The following is a 23,488-nucleotide window of genomic DNA, read 5'->3' on the forward strand; positions in this document are numbered from 1 at the left end:
CCATGAATGAGCCTGCTTCATATCTGGGAAGACCTGTACTGTGCTCGTCTGTGTCTTGTCTTGTCCTCCATTGGTGTTTGACTAGCAGTTGCCTCGTTGTTTTTGTATATCGTTCAAACTCTAACCCACCAAGGACTGTGTTCAAGAGCATGTCTGCCGGCTTCAGGAAGCCCAGTTCTACTGAGGTGATGGGGTGGATGAAGGGAATCTGAAGAGAATATATTGCCCTTTGTGCAAGCACCCTGCCTGCAGGTCTCTTTCTGCTGGTATTTCCAGTATCTATATTGCCATCACCTTGCAGTGGAGTAGGTAGGATGAATTTTTCTGTATAGCCCGTGTCCCAGAGGTCCTGTCCCATCAGAGGCAGGAGGATACAACTACAATGATTATGCCACAAGCCAGGGCTGATGCAGACAAAGTGCTGTTGTTCAGTGTCCAATGGAAGCTGCAAGAGGTGGTCCAGACCTGTAAATTCCAGTAAACGATGGTGCTTCTCTCCGTAATGGCTATTTCCTCCCATAGGTCTCCAACGCAATGCTAGTTTTGCACCATGTCTGGCTGGCTGTTAGCAGCCCTGGAAGTGGACAGCGCTGATGCTGCTCTTGAGCATTGGCCCATGGTTTATCGGGGGGAGGGGAGCCATGTCAGTCTTTTTCATGTCCTGTTTGATGTCTGTGCTGTGTCCTTGCCTCTCTTAGGTCTTCTCCCCAACTATCCATCCACCCAACCACTCCCGTCTGTTAATGCTCATCTAGTCCCTGTGCTTAAGTTGTCACACGCTGAAGAAGAGGAGGGTGAGTCTCGTCTCTTTGTGCCCTGTCATAATACTCGTTCTCCGGTGCTGTCTTTGTGAGTCGTGCATAGAAGCTTTGCTATTACAGTGTCCTTCACTTGCAGGTACCAAGTGATTGCAATACCCGCCTTCTGTAACAGTAACTCAGAGAACCTAAGGCAGCTGCAGGCCATTTAAAAGTAGAGTTCTAGCTATTTGTTACTACCTTAATGCTAAGATGCACCTAGGTATGGGCCATTGTATTATGACTTAATGAAAGGCATCTGCCTTCTCGCAGTGACACAGAACATAGAGGGATGTCTTTGCTATGTTGTCAAACCCCAACCGTCTTTGGATCAACTGATCAGAGGGACACAGGAGTGTGAGTGAGAGCAGAAAAGGAGTGTGTTATTTGTCAACAGCTGGAGCTGGAGGTGCTCAGGATGATGGAGTGAGTCATGGAAAAGATAAAAGACTGAGTAGAGAGAGGAGAGGAGTATCACTTGGATAGATACTGCAGGATGGTCACATGGTTTATTGAGGGGTATGTGATGTAATGGATGTGTGGATGACCGGGGTGTGGATGAGTGACTATGGATGGAGAGTGGATGAGTGGATGGGTTCATAGGTTGAGGGGGTGAAAGGTATGGGAAGAATGATGGGAACATGAAGGCAAATGTGTAGAATGACTGGAAGGATTGATTGGCTGGATGCTACAGCACAGCTGGTTGAAAGTGAACTGTAAAGCAGCATAGGTTGGTGGATAAACATCTAAACCTGAATTGCATCCAGTAGTAAGTGAAGGTGGCACAAATCCTCCCTCTAGCTCAGGGGTGGCCAACCTCTGACTCCGGAGCCACACGCGGCTCTTCAGAAGTTAATATGTGGCTCCTTGTATAGGCACCGACTCCGGGGCTGGAGCTACAGGCGCCAACTTTCCAATGTGCCAGGGGGTGCTCACTGCTCAACCCCTGGCTCTGCCACAGGCCCTGCCCCCACTCCACCCCTTCCTGTCCCCTTCCCCCCCGCTCCCGAGCCTCCTGCACGCCATGAAGGAGCTGCTGTTCGGGAGGTGCGGGGAGGGAGGGGGAGGCACCGATCGGCGGGGCTGCCAGTGGGCGGGAGGCACTGGGAGCGTACGGGGGAGCTGAGGGGAGGGGCTGCTGATGTATTACTGTGGCTCTTTGGCAATGAACATTGATAAATTCTGGCTCCTTCTCAGGCTCAGGTTGGCCACCCCTGCTCTAGCTCCTTTTCCAGCTTCTCTGTTGTCCCATTGAGGTAGGGCACAGAGATTTGCAGAGATAAGTCTCCAGGGAGTGTGTTCATTCCCCATTTATTTAACTGTTAGCATTTTTGGTGACAACCTTTGCTTCTCCTGTGCCCTGCCCCCACACACCCCTTGTCTGCTCTAGAACATTTTCTATCCATTTTCCCAACATAGCGACCATTCCAGTAAAATGAGCATAGCATTTTCTAGTGTAGCTGTAGCCACACAGTTCCCTGTGCTGCACCTTCAGGCAAGTGACCCCTGTGGTACAGCTAGTCACTGGGCAGTGCAGCCTCCCCTGGCTACCTTTGTGCAGACAAGCCAGTGCACCAGCCGGGCAACTCCGTGGCATGTTGACCAGGCTTGTTACTGAATCTGCCATTTTCATTAGCTGCTCCCAGAATCAAAGCTGAAGGCCAATTGTCATCATCCTAGGAATGATGGGGGATGAATTCCCACATGCCTCGTCCAACAAGCCCAGTGACCTCATCCACCTGCCCTTCCGACCCTGCACTTCGCTGTCCCATGGCCCTTCTCATATGGCCGGTGTTATTTTCCAGGGCACGAGGTGCGTGTTGTGAACACAGATGACCCTGAGTATGAGCATGTCTACGCAATGGAGTACTACGAAGAGGGCCTGGAAGCTGATGGGACAGAGAGCACCATGCTGAGCGATGGTGAGTTTCCTTAACCTTCCAACAGCTCTGAGGAAAATGAGACCTGCCATGAGACTCTCGAGGGGGGGAGGGCAGAGAAAAAGAAGCAGCCTTGGTTTTATGTGGTCCTCTGCCTTTCTAACCTAGTCATTAGGAGTTGGTAAAGTCAATGTGCTTGACTGCTTCCTGCAGTGAGGCTGTCTAGCATGTGAGATGGGAACAGGATACAGCGCCTTTCACCTCTCAGTCACTGTACCAGCCTGGCCCAGTGGAAGTTGTTACCATCTGAAGGCTGGTTGGTGGCCTATGTGAAACAAGTGGGTGGGTCTCCAGTTCTTAGTGGACAAGCACCCACAAAACAAAATCACAGCATAGCTGGCAAACATTTCCCTACTTGATCTCACTTGTGACAGAGAAGCCAAGGACTCGTTGGGCCATGGAGTCTGAACTCCTTCTCAGGCACAACGAAAGTGGCCTCTCCAGGAAAAAAGGCGGGATCCTCCTGTTAAATATGCTCAGTGGTAGTATTTTATGTGAAACCTCAGCTTAGGTAGCCTGCATTTAAAATTCAAAAACCATGTGCATTGTAATTGCTATTTAGTAAAATCAACTCTTGTAATGCAGCAGCAAGGTGGACACCTCCAGTATCAATGGGGCAGAAAATAAGTCCTTGTAACCTTAAAGAGGTAGAAAGGAAGCTTTTATGCTCTGCTTTGAGACATGATTTAAGAGCTAGTTGCCTAGATCCCTGTAGATGAGCCCAGGACTTAGCCATAATGTTGGCACGGACAGTAGATGTCACATCCAATGGGAAGCATGATGACTTTGAAATTGACATTTATGGAGACCTCACTGAATGGTGTTGGATAATCAGGAGAGAAGACTTCTCTCTAAGGTCTAAAGCTGCTGATTTTCTATAAGGCTATTTGGGTGTGAAAATTTGGAACCAGTGGTCCCTGGAGGTATTTCACAAGGGTTCCAGGACATTGCTGGCCTTTCCTGTCTCATAAAAAGTAGATCCCAACAGAAAGCTCTAGCAAAAAGGAGGACCACAAGGTTGCCACCAGGAGAGGAGATAGCATAGCAATGATGTACAACAGTTAAGTTCTGAAGGATTTTCAAGTGACTCTGCTACTTTTGTGTTGCCATTTCTCCCCATGCAAGTTGGGACGCCATTTTTATGACTTCTGATCTTGAGCTGAAAGGGCAAGTGACCTGTGCATGGTGTGGTCAGAGAGAGGGCTTTGTTACAGTTCAGGGAAGCCAGCATCTTCCACCTTTCAATCCTGATACTTGTGGGCAAGCCAGATCTAGAATATGACCCACCCATCCTCCTGTCTTGCACTGCCTCTGTGAAATAAACCCAGAGGTTTTCCTGAACCCGTAGTCCATCCATTAGCCTTTCCACTTCTTCCCCACATATGGGAAGTCAGGTTTAGGAAGCTTCTCCTCTGGCAAACAGTGACTTCCTAAACAGGTACTTTACTCCCTGTTTGTAAAAGTGATCACCCCCAGGGCAGCTCCTGAGCAGGGCCAGCAGAGGAGAGAGACCTCTGAGGAAGATAAGAAGCAGACCTGCCTGATAACTCTCCTGTCAAAGGTGGAGCCACCACTTTCCTCGTCCACCCTCTTTTGAAACTGTTAGACCCAATTTCTTCTCCCAGCTCCCAGTAAAGGGACTGATAAGCTCAGTGGTCTGTGCTGACAGTGACCCCTGAGTAGTATGGTAGAGATCTGGGATTTGCTTGCAGGGAGGAGGTGGTGCCGGTCTCCCAGCTGTTAAGCTGAATAAATAAAAACTCTTTTGTACTGTGCAGAAGGAAGGAAGAAAAAGGAAACCTTTGGGTGGAAAACAAAGATCCTCCTCTTGTAGTCTCTGTGCCCTGCCATGTTATAGAGGATTCTATAGAGGATTCTTACCCCTCCAAGAAACAGCAATGCCCTGAATACTGAGCATCCAATACAGCAGAGATAATATTGGCACTTTGCTAAGAGCAATGTTTCTTGCTAATTTGCATGAAATGGAGCAGATAGCAGCCACTCAGGGAAAGACTACAGGTCCCAAACGGCAACGCTTCAAGTATCCAGATCACAGCACTGCATTGTGGCATCTGTTAGAGCAGACGTGGGCAAACTACGTCCCGGAGGCCACATCCAGCCCTTCAGACGTTTTAATCTGGCCCTCAAACTCCTTAGCTGGTAAGCGGGGTCCAGGGCTTGCCCCACTCCACATGTGCCATGGCTCCGCGCAGCTCCCAGAAGCAGCGGCATGTCCTTCCTCCGGCTCATACGCGTAGGGGCAGCCAGGGGGCTCTGCACACTGCCCCTGCAGCACCCATTGGCCGGCAACCACAGCCAATGGGAGCTGCAGGGGCAGCGCCTGCGGATGGGGCAGTGTGCAGAGCCGCCTGGCCGCGCTGCCGCGTAGGAGCCAGAGAGGAGACATGCTGCTGCTTCCGGGAGCTGCTTGAGGTAAGCCGCCCAGAGCCTGCATCCCTGACCCCTCCCGCACTCCAGCCATGATCCCCGTCCCACCCTCCAACACCCCCAGTCCCACCCTCCTGTACCCCAGAGCCTGCACCCCCAGCCGGTGCCTTCACCCCCTCACCCACACCTCAGCCGTGTGCCCCAGCCCAGAGCCCCCTCCTGCACCCTGAACTCCTCATTTCTGGCCCCACCCCAGAGTCTGCACCCCCAGCTAGAGTCCTCACGCCCTCCCACACCGCAGCCCCCAATTTCTTGAGCATTCATGGCCTGCCATACAATTTCCATATCCAGATGTGGCCCTCGGGCCAAAAAGTTTGCCCGCCCCTGTGTTAGAGCCACAGTAAAGGTGAGGGTGATCACTGGTTGCATTTGGTTCTCTGACAATGCTTCAGCCACCAATCCAGTACAAGGTTTGAAGCACATGGATGGAGCAGATAGGCTTTCAAGAGCGGATGGTTTATCCAGCAGATTTAAATCTTAGTATCAGGGTTCAGGACTGACAACGCTATCTAAAGTGCTGACATAGTGCCAGCATAGGATCCAGGTACTGACCTTCAGGGTTGGGTGAGACGGTATTGTGACATACAGGGATACAATTCAGACCAGTGGGGGCCTGTCACCCTTGTCCTGCAACCTTGCGTGCCTTACAATGCCTTGCTGAAGTAGCTCCCACCTGAGGTGCTCACAAACAGCATGCAAGCCACACCTTGCCAGTTACACTCTGGCTCTCACCAGCTTTGGTTCTACTGCAGAGTGACCCCAACTTGCCCTCAGTCCTGGATTTCCCCCCATCAATATATGTCCTGTACTGCCCAGCCCTCTCCTGGACTGTACAAATATTTTAAGTCCGTTATTCCTTTAAGGGAATAATATATCGGCTTATTACCTTAAATAGAGTTACCCAGACACTTCAGTTTAAACACACTGGATTAGATAAAACAGGAAATCAAGATTATAAACTACAAAGGGATAGATTTTAAGTGAGTACAAGTAGTGAGTCATAAAAGTCAGAAATGGTTACCAGAGAAATAAAGATAAAACGCCTACTAGTGCCTAACTTAACAAACTATATTAAATTCAAGCAAAATGTCTCACCACATGCTTCCAGCAATGTTAACGTGCCCCACCCCCAGAGTCCAGCACCTGTTTTTCTTTGTCATTTTAGGTGCAATGCTAGAGACAGAGGGGGAGAGAAAGAGGGGGGGTATCCTGGGGTGTTTTCCCCTTCTTTTTATAGTTTGTTCCTGTCTTGAAAAACACTTTCCAGCTGAGAAGTAGGAGACAGAGTCTGTGTGGCAGGATGTTCCCTGCTGTTTTTCCTACATGTTTGAACTTCCTTTGTTTTCCCTTCCGGCTTGATGACTCTGTTTACTGCTTAACTGCAAATTAAGGCAAACATACACTTCTTTGTTCCAAACAGACCTGTTTGGTGCTACATAGGTCTTGAACATGCACTCTTAACATGATACAGGGGGACCTTATTGTGATGGGTTCCCACCGGAGTGCCACCTGGAACTGGGGTACCCCTGAGCCCTCTGACTGACCAGCCTGAGCTCCCTCTCACACTGTGACAAGCTCTAGGCCACTCCCGGTCTTACACTTCCACCAGCATTTACCCAGCCAGGGACACGCCAAGCTGCAGTTACATGCAGGCTTTGACCAGCCATTGCATGAACCTACAATAGAAAGGCTACAGCCGAGATTAATCCCAGCCTAGAACCAAGGAGCTGTACCATCCTGCCCAGATCAAAATCCTGACCAGTATGAATTTATTACTCAGTTCGCCTCTCCCTCAATATGGAGAGGAATATGCCAACTTCTGGTAACTAAACTGAGAGTTTTCCCCAGATACCTGAAGGCACCCTGGTTTAGGTTAAAATATAAAACAAGATTATTAACTACAAAAAGATAGATTATAAGTGATAGCAAACAGAGCAAAGCAGATTGTCTAGTAAATTAACAAAAACACAAACTAAGCTTAACATACTAGAAGGATAGGATTTGAATTAATAATTTCTCACCCTGGCTGATGATACAAGCAGGCCTGCAGATTCTCAAGGCACAGGCTGCATTTGCTTTGCAGCTTGGGATCCCCACCCCCGTTCCAAGTCCTTTTCTTTCGGAGCGTCTCTCAGGTGTTGAGTTGTGCGGGAGTGAAGAACAACAGATGATGTCACTCCCTGCCTCATATAGCTTTCCCATGTGCCGAAAACAGTTCCCAGCCCAGTTTGTGGAAAAATACAGGAACCCAAAATGGAGTCCAGAGAAATGTGGTCTGGTCACATGCCCTTGCAGAGTCATAGAAGCCATTACTTACAGGCTGGCTGAAACGTTCACAGGAAGGCTTAGCTATTCCACAGCCCATTGTCTTTGATGGTGAACCATTAACTGTCAGGTTTCTTCATTGTTGTACCTGAAAGGCTGGCTATGGGTGTTTTCCAGAGTAAGCGCATTTGAAATACAGATCCATAATCAATATTCATCACTTCAGATACAAAAATGATACATGCATACAAATAGGATACTCCTATCCAGTAAATTATAACTTTTCCAATGACACCTTTCATGACCCATCTTGTACAAAATGCATCATAATTATGCCATAATCATATCATAATAATATTATTATGACAAATATGGGGTGTAGTGCCACACTTACAACTTCACATACAGTGTTGCCACGCATATTTTATCTGGATAGTACTGACCAGCAAATTGAGTTTTGAAATGATACTTTACAAGGCATACTTTATACAAAGATTATTACAATAGTGCCTAGGGTGTGAATACAGGGGTGTATTCCATCAGACCGCCATCCTTACAAAGCTGCAGTAGGGTTAGCCACTGGCTGACCTGGAGGTAGCAGGTAAGGGTCCTCTTTCCCGGACAGGGCATCTGCCACCATGTTTTCTTCTCCCTTGGTATGCACAATCTCCATATCAAGTTCTTGTAGTATAAATCTCCAGTGCAGAAGTTTAGAATTTGAGCCTTAATTTTGCTTAACCAGATCAATGGATAATGATTCCTTAAAACTCTGAACTTCCTGTTAAAAAGATAGGGCCTAAACTGCTTGACTGTCCACACAATTGCATAACATTCTTTATGACAGAATAATTTTGTTCAATGGGCGTCAATTTCTTGCTTAATAAAGCAATAGGGTGTTTCTTGTTGTTTTCCCCTGTCTGCATCAGGGTAGCTCTTAACCCAGGGTCTGATGCATCTGTGCACAGTTCAAACATTTTATCAAAATCTGGACCAGCTAGAAGAGGCTTTTTTGGACAAAACTTTCTTTAGCTTATCAAAACTCTCTTATCATGCCTTTGTCCATACAACTTCATTAGGCTTTGTCTTTTTACATAGACCTGTGATTGCAGATACACAAACCTTCTGTAATAGTTTACCAGACCTATGAAAGATTGAACCTATTTTTTGGTTTGGAGTATAGACCAATTTACTGTGCTTTCAACTTTCAAGGGTTATGGGGATATTTGACCTCTCCCTACCCAGTGTCCCAAAAGAGGAACTCTGGCTGCTCCAATTTGACACTTAAGTGGCTTTTATGGGTAGGCCTCCCTTTTTGAGCTTTGACAGCACCGTTTGTAAGAGTTTTTTGTGAGCAGCACAAATGTTGCCAAACATTGCAATGTCATTGACATAGGCCCTTGCAAACCTCTGTGAACCATTCAACACTTGGCTGACCAGCCTCTGAAAGGTGTCCCCTGCATTAATTAACCCAAATGGTAACATTGTGAACTCAGAGCCATGTCGGTGATAAAAGCGGTGTCCATCTGTGCAGCCTCATCTAAGGGAATCTTTCAATAACCTCTACCAAATCAAAAAAGCTGAGATATTTAGCTTTGCTTACGATATCCAGCATATCCTCTATTTTAGACATAGGATAAGCATCTGGTACTGTAACCACATTGAGTTATCTGTAATCAACACAAAACCTTACAGTGATATCTTTCTTAGGGACCAAGACCACAGGTGGTGCCCAAAAGGTGTCAGACTCTTTAATTACTCCTGGGTCTAACATGCTTTGTATTTCTGTACAAATTTGTTCCTGCACCTTGCCAGTAGGCCTGTAGATCTGCTGGAAGGTGGCTGTGGTCTTTCTTTAATGATTTTGAGTCAGCCAAGTGTGTCTGCCCTGGCTTGTTTAGAAAATATGTTGTGGTTTTGCAGCACAGACACATCTTCCCTTTCAGCTGGTGTGAACGCACTACAGATATCAATGCTTTCCAGAGTTAAATCAGTTTGGCATTCAGCCTTTAAATCAATGAGGTGGCATGCCTCAGTTTTCCTTTCCACAGAAGTATGACCAATGCAAAATGTTTAAGTGCCTTCCGTTCACATATAAACTGCCAACCCCATCTGGCTCCTCTCCGTTTCTCTCTAGCTGTACCTTACTGGGGGGTTGCCTTGGGTTCTGAAGGGCAAGAGGCATCCTAATGTCTTCTGATGATGATTTGCTAGGTATTATGTCAGAGCAGATTTTTAAGCATCAATTTCTTATCTCTCTCAGACCCAGGGAACCTAACCAGCAACTCTGTTCACTTTTTTTTCCTCCCAGCTGACCTCTGCAGCTTGCCCCTGGACGAGGGAGACTGCAGCAGATTCACACTCAGGTGGTATTATAACCAAAAAGTGGCAGAGTGCCGGCCTTTCGTCTACAGCGGCTGCAGGGGGAACCTCAACCGTTTCTACACCAAGGAGGACTGTGATCTCCAATGCAGGCACCAGGCAGATTCAGGTAGGGGACCAGCAGTGCCGCTCCTCTCCATTGCCAATAGATCTAGGACAGTAAATGTCCCTTTGTGCTGATTCAGCCAAGAATGTAGGTGAAAATAGGGAGGCTGTAATACCAGTGTGTTTAGGTGCTGGGGTGTAGGGGTCCTGACTCCTAGTCGTCTGTTTTACTGCTCTTTCCTCTTTCTCTGCAGATGCCCAAATTGCTGCTGACAACACATCAGATGGGAAGAGGAATGCGTAAACTACCCTATTTTAGTGGGGTTTCCCTGTCCAAGGGGGAACTGACCAAAGGGAGAGAAGACCCCACCTGCCCTCTGAGTGAAAGACTCTTACAGGCTCCTACAGAGGAACCTACCCTGGGCCTCCCCCAGGTCCCAGACACACATGGTGTGTTTGGTCTGAGACGCTCCTTGTTGCCATCTCTGCTCCCTGCAGCGCTGCCCCACATGCCAGCTTGCTGGAGCAGAGACTTGGTGCTATTTCGTAATGAGTGTTTGTGCTGCTCTTGGTTTTACTTTTTATTATTATTTTTAAATTAAGGTGAAATTTTTATCAAATGGAAAAAAAAGATCTATAACCTCTTTAAAAACCCAACCGTTCTGAATTAGAGCTTTTTTAACTTATTTGGTGCTGGTTAAGAACAGAATGCGTTAGTTGGTCCAAACCTGTTCATATTGCCACCTGCTTTATTTCTGGTTCAAAGGCCTGTGGGCCCCTGCTTGTGAAATGGACTAGCCAGCTTGAATGTCTCCTAGCCAAACTGCTCCTGTGGAATTGGCGAACCACTCACTCAATGAGCAGAGCTGTGAATGGCAGCATAAATGCACAAAGCCCCTGGATTCAGTGCCAAAGTTCGCATGATGTTAATTCTCCAAAGGGTAAAATCTTCTTGGTTTCTGCGTGGAAGCTGCCCCACTCCACTCCCCAGGCACTGGAAATGCTCCTTTGTGGCTTGTAACTCTGTGCTTTCTTTTCTCTTGCTGTTTGTCTTTTGCGGGGACTCGTTGGGCTGTTGGCAATTCCACCCAAAGGAATAGAACATACAGGATGCCTTCCTCTCCTGGCATATCCCAGGCATTTGGACTGTATCGGAGAGGAGGAAACACAACTCAGTTGGGCAGCCCTTGAATCTTAGAGATGCGATCTCATGGCTTGGGAGAGACTGACTAGGTGTCAGTTCTCCTCAGGCCCCCAGCAAGAGCCAGAGCCAGGGACTTTCTCTATAGGCAATTCCACCATTCTCAGCCCAACTCTTCTCTTAGCTCCATGCTCAGAAGCCCTCGCAGACAAGCACGTTGCAAATAGCAAAATATGGTTTACTGCTTGGCAGTGGAGATCAGCCTCTCTCTCTCATGGTCTGGGCATTTTCCTCTGGATCCCCAAGAAATTTGTTCTGCTCCAAAACAGCATTTCCCTCTAGATCCCCAAGAAATCTGTTCTGCTCCAGAACAGGATTTGCCAAAGGAGGAAAGGACCTGGTTGGTGTCTCAAATCTCCATGCTCCAGTAGGACCAGACTGTTTGCACACTCCATTCGCCATCATCTCTGCCTTTTTTTTTTCAAACCATTTTATAATAACTAAGGGTGGTGAGTAGGGCTTGTTAAAGGCACTTTCCTGCTGGCCTCCACCAAATCCTGGATGTTAGCTACATCTCCTGTGTGCTGCTCCCCTGCACTGTGTGCTGCTTGATGTCTGCAAACATTCAGTTGGGATAAAACAGCTGCTGGGAAATTCAATTCACACCTGGCTGGACCTCCGGTGCAATTTTGTGCCCAGGCAAAGGTGATTTTACAGAGGTTACTGGGAATATCCAAGACTTCTGATTTAAAGAAAAGAAATCAGGATGTTGTAAACATTAATTCTGGATTCCAGATAAACTCTAGTCAGGACCATTTGCAAATTTCACACCATGTAGAGACTTGGGATTTGGAAAATCATGATTTTTATTCAATTACTAATTGAATTAACCTCTCAGGTTCCAGGCAGGGGCTTCACAGGGGTTAAGGCTATAACATCTGTGCTTCTTATGCCACTGGGGGAGGCATAGACAGCTATGAAAAAGCAACAAATCTGTCAAAGGAAACATTCCCCACCTTCTCCAAAATAAATTTCATTTGAAGAAGTTTCACCTTAATCCTGAACAGTAACCAACATTCTCAAGCAAGAGTGACAGTATTGGAAGAAACCCAAACAAAGGCCAAAGCGTGTTTGTGTACGTGTGTGTGCGTGTGTGGATTTGTCTGTATGATGCACATTGATCCACAGCCATTTTAACGATGCTTTTATTTAACCTAGTGGTGCTGAACCATGTTATGAGAATAATCAGGGAAACACTGAGGATGGTGCTATGCTATTGTAAGTTCCTGCCATCGTACGGCATTTTTAAAAGCTTTGTAAAGACTGTTTGCAATCCTGGTTTTATACCATCACCCTTTTCCCCACCCAAAACGCTGTGCCCCCGGTTGGACAGTCTCGCACTCTCTTTCAGTTATGTAAAGTGTCAATACAAACCTCCCATCTTTACACAGCTGTTCTGAAAAGGGAAACAAGGGTAACCGTCAGATCTGAAACCATTCCAGTGGGTGGGTGTATATATGATATCTATATATTGCTGCACTGTGTGTGTATATATGTATACAACATGTGTCTGTGTGTCTGAATGCAAGGGAGGTGTCATTTAAAGCTGCAGTAATTGGAATCTGATGCAGTTATTGTAATGATCGCTAACGAGGGAACACCCTGGGCTAAAATACAGGCACAGACAGATTTCACTGGGGAACCGCAGTGTGACTCGAAAAGATTGTTTCTGTAGTCATCAGATCATGTTCCTGTGGAGTGGCTTGAAACAGGTGTAGTTGAGGGAAATGTGACTGGTGTTTCGAGTCTAGGTACAAAGTGCCTGGCTTCGAGTGGTGGGGCAGTCTTGCTATTGAAAGACTGCCTGGCTCAACGGTACAGAGTAAGAACTATGCCTGGGAAGACATGCGTATGCAGCACTGTTGTGATCTCAGTGCATTTACTGTGGATCTCCATTTTGATTACAGTTCAGATCCTTATTAAAGATGACTACTACTACTACTACTACTGTGTTTTCTGGTAATGGCCCAATTCTGAGGTCTTGGCTCCTGACACAGTCCTAAGTAACCAGCAGTATCTTAGAATTGCTGATGTGTCATGTCACCTGCCCAGCTGGCCGGAATTGTGCTGCGATGCTTTCAGCAACCTCCTCTGAATTTGTCAGGCTTAGATCTTCGAAGAATGGGTGTGAGTGAGAAGCCCCTTGTTACAGTAATGGGCACTAAAACATCTGACTCAGTTGAGGACAGACCTTCTCCCAGCCTGCATGGATTGGCCACTCCCATGGGATGCCTGGGTCAGTGCCCAGTGCTTTCACAGGGATCCAGCACTGTGCGATGTGCAGGAATGACAATGGAAACAATCTTTCAGCTTTTTCCATAAAGGTCCCCTGGAAATTGAGAACCACCGTCCTCCTTACATCTGGGCCCATGTGACCTTGCTGTAGATCATTAATAAACTTAACTTATCAGCATATTCCCTGCATCTTTTTGGGGGAAGTGTTTGTCAGCATCCAGTGGTGAGTTTCACTACAGTGTCGCCTGGCAACAGCTGTGAAAGAGGCAAAATACCACCCTGCCTGGCAGTGACTTTAGGAAGATTTGTCTGGATAGATTCAGAGAAGGGTGACTACGATCCCAGCCTCCCAGCCTCTGTTGCTTTTTGTAGCTGCTCGATCTGCTTGCCATGGAAGCAAAGCAGGCAGCTCACAGCACCATCCAGAGCGTGTTACTTTGTGTCACTCCAGTTGCTCAGGTACACACTGTACAAGGCTTGTTACTGCTCCTGATGTTGAACTGCTCCCGCAGAATCTAGATGCAAGTCATGCTGGGTGGTTGTGGTTGTTTTTTCTGTCAAGTGCCTTTCATGTCATATGGTGCAAAAACTCAAAATCTGGCAAATAAAAGTTTGTGATACCTCATTTCTGTTGGGCTTACCAGTCTGTCTGTCTAATGCTGTGCCTCTCCCTGCTCACCACAGAACCTCTTGCTCATCGCTGCCTCACAGTGTTTCTACACTCTTCACTTGCTGGAATTTGGGGGCCTTTAGAAATGTGTGTCTCTCTCCATCACTTTATCCAGCCCTTTTGCTTTTTGGCCTGTAATAGAGAGGAGCAAGTTGGTGCCAAGACTCACAGCTGCCATTAAAGAGCCCCATGGAGAGTGTATGAGGGTTGTTCCCAATTTGATGCACAAGCCTGAACTTGCTACTGCGACTGGCTGAAAAGTAGCGAAAGCCACCTGTCTGGGTCAGGAATATACACTTGTCATCAGTCAGCTGCTGTGAAATGACTGACTTAGCCTGTCATCCCTCAGAGTTCAATGGAGTATACCCAGGCCCCGTGGGGACTGGGCATTACAGCACCAGAATCAATTGTCCCTTTTGCTGGTGAGATCCCCATTTTAAGTTAACTAAATGGGAGAGGATCTGCTTTCTTTCAAGGCCTTTCAACAAGGCTGAAATAATTATTTTTGAAAGGGTAACTATTGAAGTTTTGTTGCCCGAAATATGCCTAATCTTTTTGTTCTTAAGTCGGTTTACAAAGCCCATCTAAATCTTTGTTGCTCTGTTTTTATTTCTTTGAAAAACACAAACTTGCATTTGTTTTTTCCTTGTCATATGAAAAGCCATGACTCACGGGTGACCTGGGGATAGCAAACCAACATGAGTGCCTGGTGCTCACATGCAGCTCTACTAAGATGATCCAACTCTTGGCAATTTGCCCTTCAATAACTAACCAGTACATGCAGTCTAGCATCTGGGAGCAACCCTACAATAACAACCCCCTCTCATTTTCTGGTGGTGCCCAGGTGCAGTCAGTATTGAGACTTGTGCAGTTTTATCTTCTGAGCAAAAGCAGGGTCTTTCCCTGCCGCTCCAAGAAGGCTGCACTTGGTAACCGCCTCCCTGGTGCCCACACGTTGGCCCCAAGGCTGTGAGGACATGACCCTTGTCATCTGGGGTTTATTGCTGAGGAACCCAGAGCGGGTGCCCTGCCAACTGAAATTCACCCAGCAAACTGTCAAGTGGATGTGGTCATTCCTGCCCGTTTGGTGTGTCTTTACAGTTGCAGCCAGCGAATTACAGAAACTAGCCCACTAAGTTTAATATTCTGCTGTGGCTCCACTCAGCGGTGCTGCACACCTCAGTCACATGACCAAGCGTGTGACTTCTTGGGTGACACTCTGCCCACGTCAGCAACTTAGTCATCAGCAAGGGCTAGGGCATGAGAGCTCCAATGCTTATGTGTTCAGCACACACTGTGTCACTGCGACTGTGGCTCTGTATAATATTTCCGATGCTTTAGATGAATCCGCGCCTTCAGTCTAATTTCAGCTGCTCTGATGAGCTGGCAGGCAGATTTCACTCAATAAGGAAGGCCTCTGTTCCCTGCATTCTCTTTCTCCTGCCCTCTTCATGGCTTCAGCTAGCAAAGCAGGACAGGCTGTTGGTACATAAATGAACCCAGCCCTCGCTGAAGGCCAACAATGGAAGCCCTCAGACTGTGACAGACCCTATAAGCAACAACACAAGATTCTCTATTACCTGCAAAGATGAGAGGCATCAAGAAGGCACGTTTCTGTGTTGAGCTCAGCACTGAGAATGGGAGGAGAGCTGGAAGGCAGACTAAGCAGCAAAGAATCCTGTGGCACCTTATAGATTAACAGACGTTTTAGAGCATGAGCTTTCATGGGTCAATACCCACTTCATTGGATGCAAGACAGGCAGACTGTGCACTCAGCTCCTTCTGAGCAAAGGATGAAGGAGGGTCCCTAACAGTTCCTGGACACGCCAAGGAAGAATCCACCCCGGCCCTGTGCTTCCAGCAGAGTCTTTAACCCATATGGGAGCAGAGTGAGGTTCTGTTCTCTGACCCTACAGGTCCCCCAGTCCAGCCACTCCTTGGCCTCTGTGCAGTGCTTACTCTGTACTCAAATGGCTGAGTCTATAGTAGACGTAATCTTCAGAGCACTTTACAGACATGAACAAATGGCCCCTAACACCCGACTGTGAGGCATCCCCAGGTATCTGCTGTCTCTTGTTATAGAAGAGGAAACCGAGGCATAGAAAGGGAAAGTGACTTGCCCAGAGCCACAGAAGGAGGCAGTATCAGAGCTGACAGTATAACACAGGAGTCTCTTGCTCCCTGTCCTGTGCTCAGAGCACTTTGCACTTGTTCACCAGTAAAGGGAGACTCCACAGGACCTGAGGCTCAGATCCTGCTGCTTTAGCACCCACTGTACCAAAGGACCTGCCTGTCCTATGCAGCCTCAACTCATTTGAGCAGCTGCCATCTTCCTACTCCGCTCCTGGGCCAGGCACAGCCCCCACTCAACAAAACACAAGCTAAACCAAAAATGTCTAAAAATAACCCATCTCTGCCCAGTGTGGCCTAGTGCGTGACTCTGGCTGCTGGAAATCTGAGCCCGGCACACTTCCAGCCTGGCCTGAGCAAGAGCTGGCACAACAAGGGGTATCCCAACACATGTGTCATTGCAACCACATCAACTCAACTTCCAGTCAGCCTCTGAGTGGGGAGCCCCGGGGGCCGTTCAGTGGTCCCCTAACATAGCCTGAAGCCTTCCAGGCCTAAGCCGCAGAACACGGTTATTAATAGCATCAGACAAAGACCCCCAGTGTGCGTGTGGCAGGAGTAACTGGCCAGGCAAAGCAGATCTATTCACTCACAACTGGCTTTCTCCCATTGTGCGTGAGTGTGACTGTGACTGCTGTCACCAGCCTCATCCCATAATTAGGGCCCTACCAAATTCACAGCCGTGAAAAATGCATCATGGACCGTGAAATCTGGTCTTTTGTGTGCTTTTACCCCATACTATACGGATTTCATGGAGGAGACCAGCATTTCTCAAACGAGTCCTGACCCCAAAAAGGAATGGGCGGGGGGGTTAACACAGCTATTGTGGGGAGTCATGGTATTGCCACCCTTCCTTCTGTGCTGTCTTCAGAGCTGGGTGGCCGGAGAGCAGTGGCCGCTGGCCAGGTACTCAGCTCTGAAGGCGGTGCCTCACCAGTAGCAGCACAGCATTACCATACCATGCCATCCTTATGCGCTGCTGCCTTCAGAGTTGGGTCAGGACCCCCACAGTTACAACGCCGTGAACTTTCAGATTTAAATATCTGAAATCATGAAATTTATTATTTTTAAAATCCTATGACCCTGAAATTGGCCAAAATGGAGCGTGAATTTGGTAGGGCCCTACCCCAAATTGATGCCCTGGAGCTGGATTCACCCTCTGGTGGGCTCCTGATGTTCACTGGCTGACCTCAGCAGAGGCAGAGCTGCAGGCTGAAACAGGTTGGGGGATGTGGGGAGGAGATGTGAATTTCTGCTGGTGGAGTGGACGGTGCTGGCTTGATGGTGAGACTCATTCCCAATATCAGAAGAACAGCTTACGTGCTTGGGCAGCAGCAGGGCAAGCTTCCCTCGTCTACCCCACCACTGTCTGTGTGTCTCAGCCTGAACCTCGACAGGGCCCCCTCTAGTGGTGAGAGGGGAGATCAGTCACACTGGCTCTTTGGGGTCAGATGGTGGCTGAGCCTAACCGAGATTCCAGTTAATGCCAACTTGATGGTGGTGGTTCTGCAACACCAGTCCACGCTAGGCTGAAGCCCCACCAGCTCATTTCACATAAGAAGCCACAGGCTGGCATCCAGCCACTTTCTATCATTGTCAGTCTGTGGTGGTATTGTTTGTAAAGTGCCTTGCTAAAGCTCATACGGTGACTGGCAGGGAGGATCCCAGTTGTTCGTTTCTTCCCCCGCCCCCCTCCATAGTTCATCAGTGAAAGAGGCTGGTCTGAGCCTGCCTCCTCACTAAAGCTGCCAAAGAGAGCATTTCTTAGGGGGCTAAAGGACTCACCTTGAATTTGGGCTGACCCAGAAGGCTGTCTAGGAAATGCCAGGGCTTCAGCACGCAGCCTCCTCCCCACTAGGCATAAGGACTAGATGAGGGCACATCATGCCCAAACTCTATGATGGCTTCCAAGTCAATTTTGTGTCTGCTCCTGGCCCTTCTCGCTGAAGCCCTGATGGGCTGTACCTTGACTCAGAGACCACCTCTCCCTACATACCCAACTGTGACAGCATTGGTCTCTGGGGATGATATGTGGCTGACCACACGCAAGTCTCACCTCATGGGAGCTTGCCATTTTTGGTAGAGGCCCTTATCTGTGAAACACTGTGTCACCAATAATCAAGCTACGCATGAGTCTTACAACCTTCACAGACTCATCTCTTTCAGAAGACTTCAGCCCGCCAACTAAGCTGTGGAAGGGCCCGAGCAACACTACTGCTGCAATTAACTATGCCAACTGAATGGCTCAGGAGCCAGTAGGTGCAATCTGTGATCCGGGGACAGGACTCTGAATGCCCTCCTTGGAGGCCCTGTTGTTGTTCTAAATGTACATAATGGTGATAGGTGTCTTAGAAATGTGCAAATAACCAGAGAAGAGCTAGAAAGTCCTGTTGGGTTATCCAGTCCATCTTCTGCCCAGTGCAGTAATAATTTGACTTAATTATTAGACCAGGGAACTGGGGACTATGACTCCTGAGTCCTTATGCCCCACTCAGCAAGCCATGTCACCTCTCTGGGCCTCGGTTTCCCCATCAGCAAATGAAGAGGATACCCATGTTGTGTGGTGAAATTGATTAATGTTTGTAAAGTGCTTTGAGATGCTGTAATGGAAGGGGCTATAGCCATGGGCAGTACTGTTACTTACAAGGGATAAGCACCCAGTGATGTGATATGTACCACTTGCCAGCATATTACAGTAACATCACCCCAACCAGGAGGATCCAGGCTGCTGGCTCCAAAGCAGCACATTTAAAAGTCAGAAAACCTTTTACAGCATGATATATTTGATGTCTGAGAATGTCACTCATCCAGAAGTGTCACTGATACTTCCCTGAGGCTTTGGCATGTGTTTTTTTTTCCCCCCTCTTCAGATGATTAAACAAGGATGACAGGCAGGAGTGCTCAATTAAATGGAAAAATCATCTTGATAGTCAAACATGAAATAATGAATACTCTGCTGCATCACATTCACAGAATATCCTGAAACGCTCATTGTGCTGCTGGGGAGCCAGGGAAGGGGGCAAGCATTCCCCCCCCCACCCCTCTGAGATGATCTCATCTGTACTGAGGCAAAAATCTCATTAACACCCTCTTCACCCGTGTCATACCCAGCCTCAGGGCAGGAGGAGGAGGAGGAGACAGCACTGGGGTGACAATAAGGCGCTGAATGAAGACAGCGTGCTGCCCTTACTCAGAGGCAGCAGTTGCAAGAGGCTCCTAACTCAGCTAGTCTCTCTGCTAACTTCAGTGGAGTGTGACTAGTTTGTTGAAGTTGTACAAAGTTGTATTTGAAGGGGACACGGCTGGCAGAAGGTTCTACTGGGAAAGGTGAGATTTCAAACTTTACCATAAATTAAGGGTCTAATTTAAGTGATAGATTATGATCCTCTGGGAAAGAACATATGCTTTTCATTTGTGTCTCTGGCACCTGGTTCCTGCCATGTATTTAAAATGCTTAAGATTGAATTGAGAGAGAGAGAGATTATAAGAAGTTGGTTTTACACAATCAGCAAATGTGATTTTTAGCTTCTTCCCCTGGATCTTGGGCAAATGTACCCGTGCGACCATACAGAAAATGGAAATCTGAAATCTAACCACTTCTTCGAACCTGTCCTGGGGATCTAGGAATTCTTAACAGTCGAGGAGGTCATCTAGCTTCAGTAAAACAGTGCTGGGGCTTGAGTGTCTGACTGAGCAGGATACATTGAGGGAACTCACTCTGTGCAACCAATAATGCAAAATGTGACAGAATTAAAGCTACAGAAATGCCTGCAGGATGACAATCTAGCACCATGGAGATTTAATCCCACTGGCCCCAGTGCTAAAATGAAGAATAAGGAACTAGAGTTAAAAGAAGAACGAATACAACCTGGATATTAGGGAAAGGTCTTGTTGGGAAGGCCAGTCTGATAGGAGATCTTTCCCCCATGAGGGGCTTATAAGGCAATCACCTTTTTTGGAATCTTTCCTGATCCCACCACTTATGCAATGATATGTGTGGCCATGGCTGTGTCCATAGCACAAGGTCTCTTCAATTCTTTTTCAAACTTGAGGGACTGATACATGAGTTTGGGGATGTGTGGCACCTGAAGTTCTGGGCCAATGATGAGAGAAGCTCAAGGTGAGGGTAGCTACGTTTGTGGAGGATCAAGTTAAGCTCCTTCTTGTGAGGCCCCAAGTGACTAACCTGTATGCAGTGGGGACTGGTGTTTCGAGCAGAAGAGACTGGGTATCAAGACACAGGTTCGATACTTGGCTATACAAAACACTGTGATTTAGTGGTTATAGCAGGTGCCTAGAAGAGTTCTATTCCTGCCACTGACTTGTGTGATTTTACATAAATAACTTAATCTCTTGTTGCCTTAGTTTACCAGTCTGTTAGCTTGTGCCGCAGAAAATATAGATTCAACTAAAGTAAAATGTTCTTGCGTCATAGGGAAATGGGTATCAAAGAATAGATTGCAGGACAAAAAGGGAGCCTAAAAAAACCTTTAGATTTACATTTTTAATCTCCAATTTAATGTTCAAAGGAAAGCTCATAAGTTTTAGTCATGGGAAATATCTAATAGGTCATTCAGCTTGTTATTTTGCCATCCTGAGATAAATTCCCTAAATTGACATGATCCAATCTGAAAAGGTTTTTCGAGCTTATTTCCTTGGGTAATGGAATAGATAAAGGGCATGAGATGAAGAGGAAATTAACATTTTAATCAGGGGGAAAAATGCAAAAGTACCAAGAAGATCAGCTACCAACACCACAAAGAAAAGTGAAGGTAACTGGAATGTCCCAATCCATTGACATGTTACCTTACTATCCATTACCTCCCAAACCCAGTCATCCCAGAAGTCCTGCCCAGACTAACTACATTCCTCAGAATTTAGGGCCCAAAGGTAAAGTTGTGGCCTACATCTCCCCAACGAACCTTCCAATTCTCCCCTCTCTAATGTCACCAAAAAAATCAAGCTTCTAACCCTTTTTGGCAAGAAACACCCAGGACGGTCTCTGTGAAGTTGCTGTTGGGAGGAGGTCACAGAGGGCTGGAGGCTGACTGAGCTAAGTAGCACCTTGTAAGATAATTACAAATTAAAATGTCAACTGTGGGGGAAGGGGAGAGGATGTTCCCTGGCTGGGGGGAAGGCGGGGTGGGTACAGAGCATTTAGAATGAGGTGGCAGTTTGGAAGTGGGGAGGGATTTCTCTGCCTTTCCCCCTAGAAATAAATCATTGCAAATAACTTCAGGCAAATTCTATGAGGCTGCATAGAAAAAAGACTTTCCAAAGGGCTGTTTAGGGGACGGGGGTGTTCTCTGCTTTTTGGGTTTTGTCAGAAGAGGCAGCATCAGTAATGGGCAAAGGAACTAACTGCCTAAACAACATATGCAAAAACAATAGGGAACTGTCTCCTCCATTAACCTTTAAAAAGATTGTGGTGAAAATAAAAGTTGTAAAATAAGAGTTAAATGGGCAAAATGCTTGTCCTTTGGAGCTGGGGGAGGTGATGGACTAGTCTCCCCATAAGATTTGTGTTTAAGGGGATAGTCCCAGATTATGTCACTTTTGGCCTAGGCCACGAACCGACTAAATCCCAGATGTGAGCGTACCTGGTATGTTTGCCAGCACAGCAGAAGTGTTTTACTTGGATTTTCCTGGTACACTGGGCAGGACAGTACGTGTGTTCTACCTGGGACGCACCTATCATGTCTGGCAGCAAAGCAGGGGCATTTTGCCTGGATGTACCTAGAACAGTGGTGAGCAACTCCCATGCAGACAGACCTAGGCATTGCTAGCATTCCCACCTGGAAAGGAAGATCAGTGCATTCCCAGTGACATACATTAAACAGACAGGCTAATTCCTGCCTCCTAGCTGGCAGCAAACTGAAAGGGATTTGCCTCCACCCCATCAGTGTCCCCCAAACTCCCTTGAAATGCTAGCCAAGCTTTCGGCAGAGATGAACTCAATCAAACATCTTGGCTCAAAAACGGCAAATCTTTATTTTCAAGAAAGACTTGAAATAATATATTTTTAAAACCCCAGCCACTTACCCAAAGGCGTCCCTCAAACTCTGAGGATTTGGCACCCATTGACGCAGGGTGCCCAGCACTTCTCACTGGCTCTAAGGGCTCATAGGTTGGGCTTTGTCATTCCCAAAACATGATTTTCTGGCCCTCTATATGTCTAAGGTGCTTTTCGCCCCTTTCTCCTTAGGAGAAGCAATGTAATTTGTTGGTAATGGGCCAGATCCTTGGCTCCAGCTGCTTTGCACTGGTGAAGCAACACAAAATAGCCATAAAGCTGCCTTGAGGAGCCCCTTCCCCCAAGATTTCCCCTATAACAGAGAGGAATCCTCACGTGTAGAGGTGGTGCAGGGGGCTTGTCTCGACCACGTCCTTGGCTCTCTATATCTTACTCACCTGGATGGTATTTTACATTGCTCTAGTCAGGGCTGGTTCTAGGTTTTTTTGCCACCCCAAGCAAAAAAGACCCCCAAACCCTCCGGGAGCGCAACTAACAGCAAAAACAAAAACAAAAAAATAGGTGTCCGGAAGTTGTGCTGCCCCAAGCACATGCCTGGTTTGCTAGTGCCTAGAACCGGCCTTGGCTCTAGTGCCTTTATTCCTGAGGTCCCAATGCACTTTACAAAGCGATATACAAAACATACACAAATCACTTCACTCACCACCACCAAGTAGGCATTTGTGAGGCACATCCAGACAGTAGGCACCTGCCACTTGCATGCAGACAGAATGTGGTTGCTCTGCTGCTAAACATCTTGGGTGCAGCTGGCAGCAACACAAGTTAATGGCAGTTAAAAGAAAATCCTCCTTTTGCAGAATGTTATGTGGCTGATACAGGACAAGGATTTGTGGCTATAACATGTGTAAAGACCCTTTCTTTCTGTACATAGCCTGTTGATTTTCCATGCAATGGCCCCTGCTCATTACTGAAAGTGCATTGCATGTTCATTTGCAGATTTCCTAGAAGATGCCCTGCCGCAGAATCTTATTGTTACTGAGCTTCCTGATTCTGTCCTGGGCTCCAGCAAGAACCTCTAAGAAAATGGGGAGTGAGATGTTTCAGAATATCTATGATGCTAAAGCAAACTTTCACCAAACCGGCCCTGAGAAGGGAAACCCAGTGAGCAGAGAAACCGTGGAAAACAACAAGAGCCTGAACCTGCTAGCTGCTAAGGGCCTCTCAGCAGCAAATGGAAGTCGCCATAGTACTGATGACGAGGCTGGGTCTAGCCACAATGAAACACGTTGGGCATTGCTGGAGGAGTCAGCCAATAGGACGCTTTCCTTGCTGCCTTCGCTCAGCCACAAGAAAGCCATGATCGTCAAAAAGAGCAGCCCTGGGACCAAGTTCTCCCTATCACTT

The 23,488-nt window shown here is 47.3% G+C and overlaps 1 protein-coding gene across 2 annotated transcripts in view; it reads left to right on the forward strand.

The window, feature by feature from the left end:
* Positions 1 to 13,978, forward strand: part of COL7A1 (collagen type VII alpha 1 chain) — a 111,970-nt gene extending 97,992 nt beyond the window's left edge. For both annotated transcript variants that reach the window (XM_039547904.1, XM_039547905.1), the window contains 4 exons: positions 699 to 794; positions 2,603 to 2,719; positions 9,759 to 9,938; positions 10,129 to 13,978. In XM_039547904.1, the coding sequence (XP_039403838.1) occupies positions 699 to 794; positions 2,603 to 2,719; positions 9,759 to 9,938; positions 10,129 to 10,178 (443 nt within the window). In that variant the 3' untranslated portion in view covers positions 10,179 to 13,978. The remainder of the gene's footprint in view (positions 1 to 698; positions 795 to 2,602; positions 2,720 to 9,758; positions 9,939 to 10,128) is intronic.
* The last annotated feature ends 9,510 nt before the right edge of the window (positions 13,979 to 23,488 follow it).

The sequence above is a fragment of the Mauremys reevesii genome, linkage group 7 (assembly GCF_016161935.1).
Source record: "Mauremys reevesii isolate NIE-2019 linkage group 7, ASM1616193v1, whole genome shotgun sequence".
Classification (NCBI taxonomy): domain Eukaryota; kingdom Metazoa; phylum Chordata; order Testudines; family Geoemydidae; genus Mauremys; species Mauremys reevesii.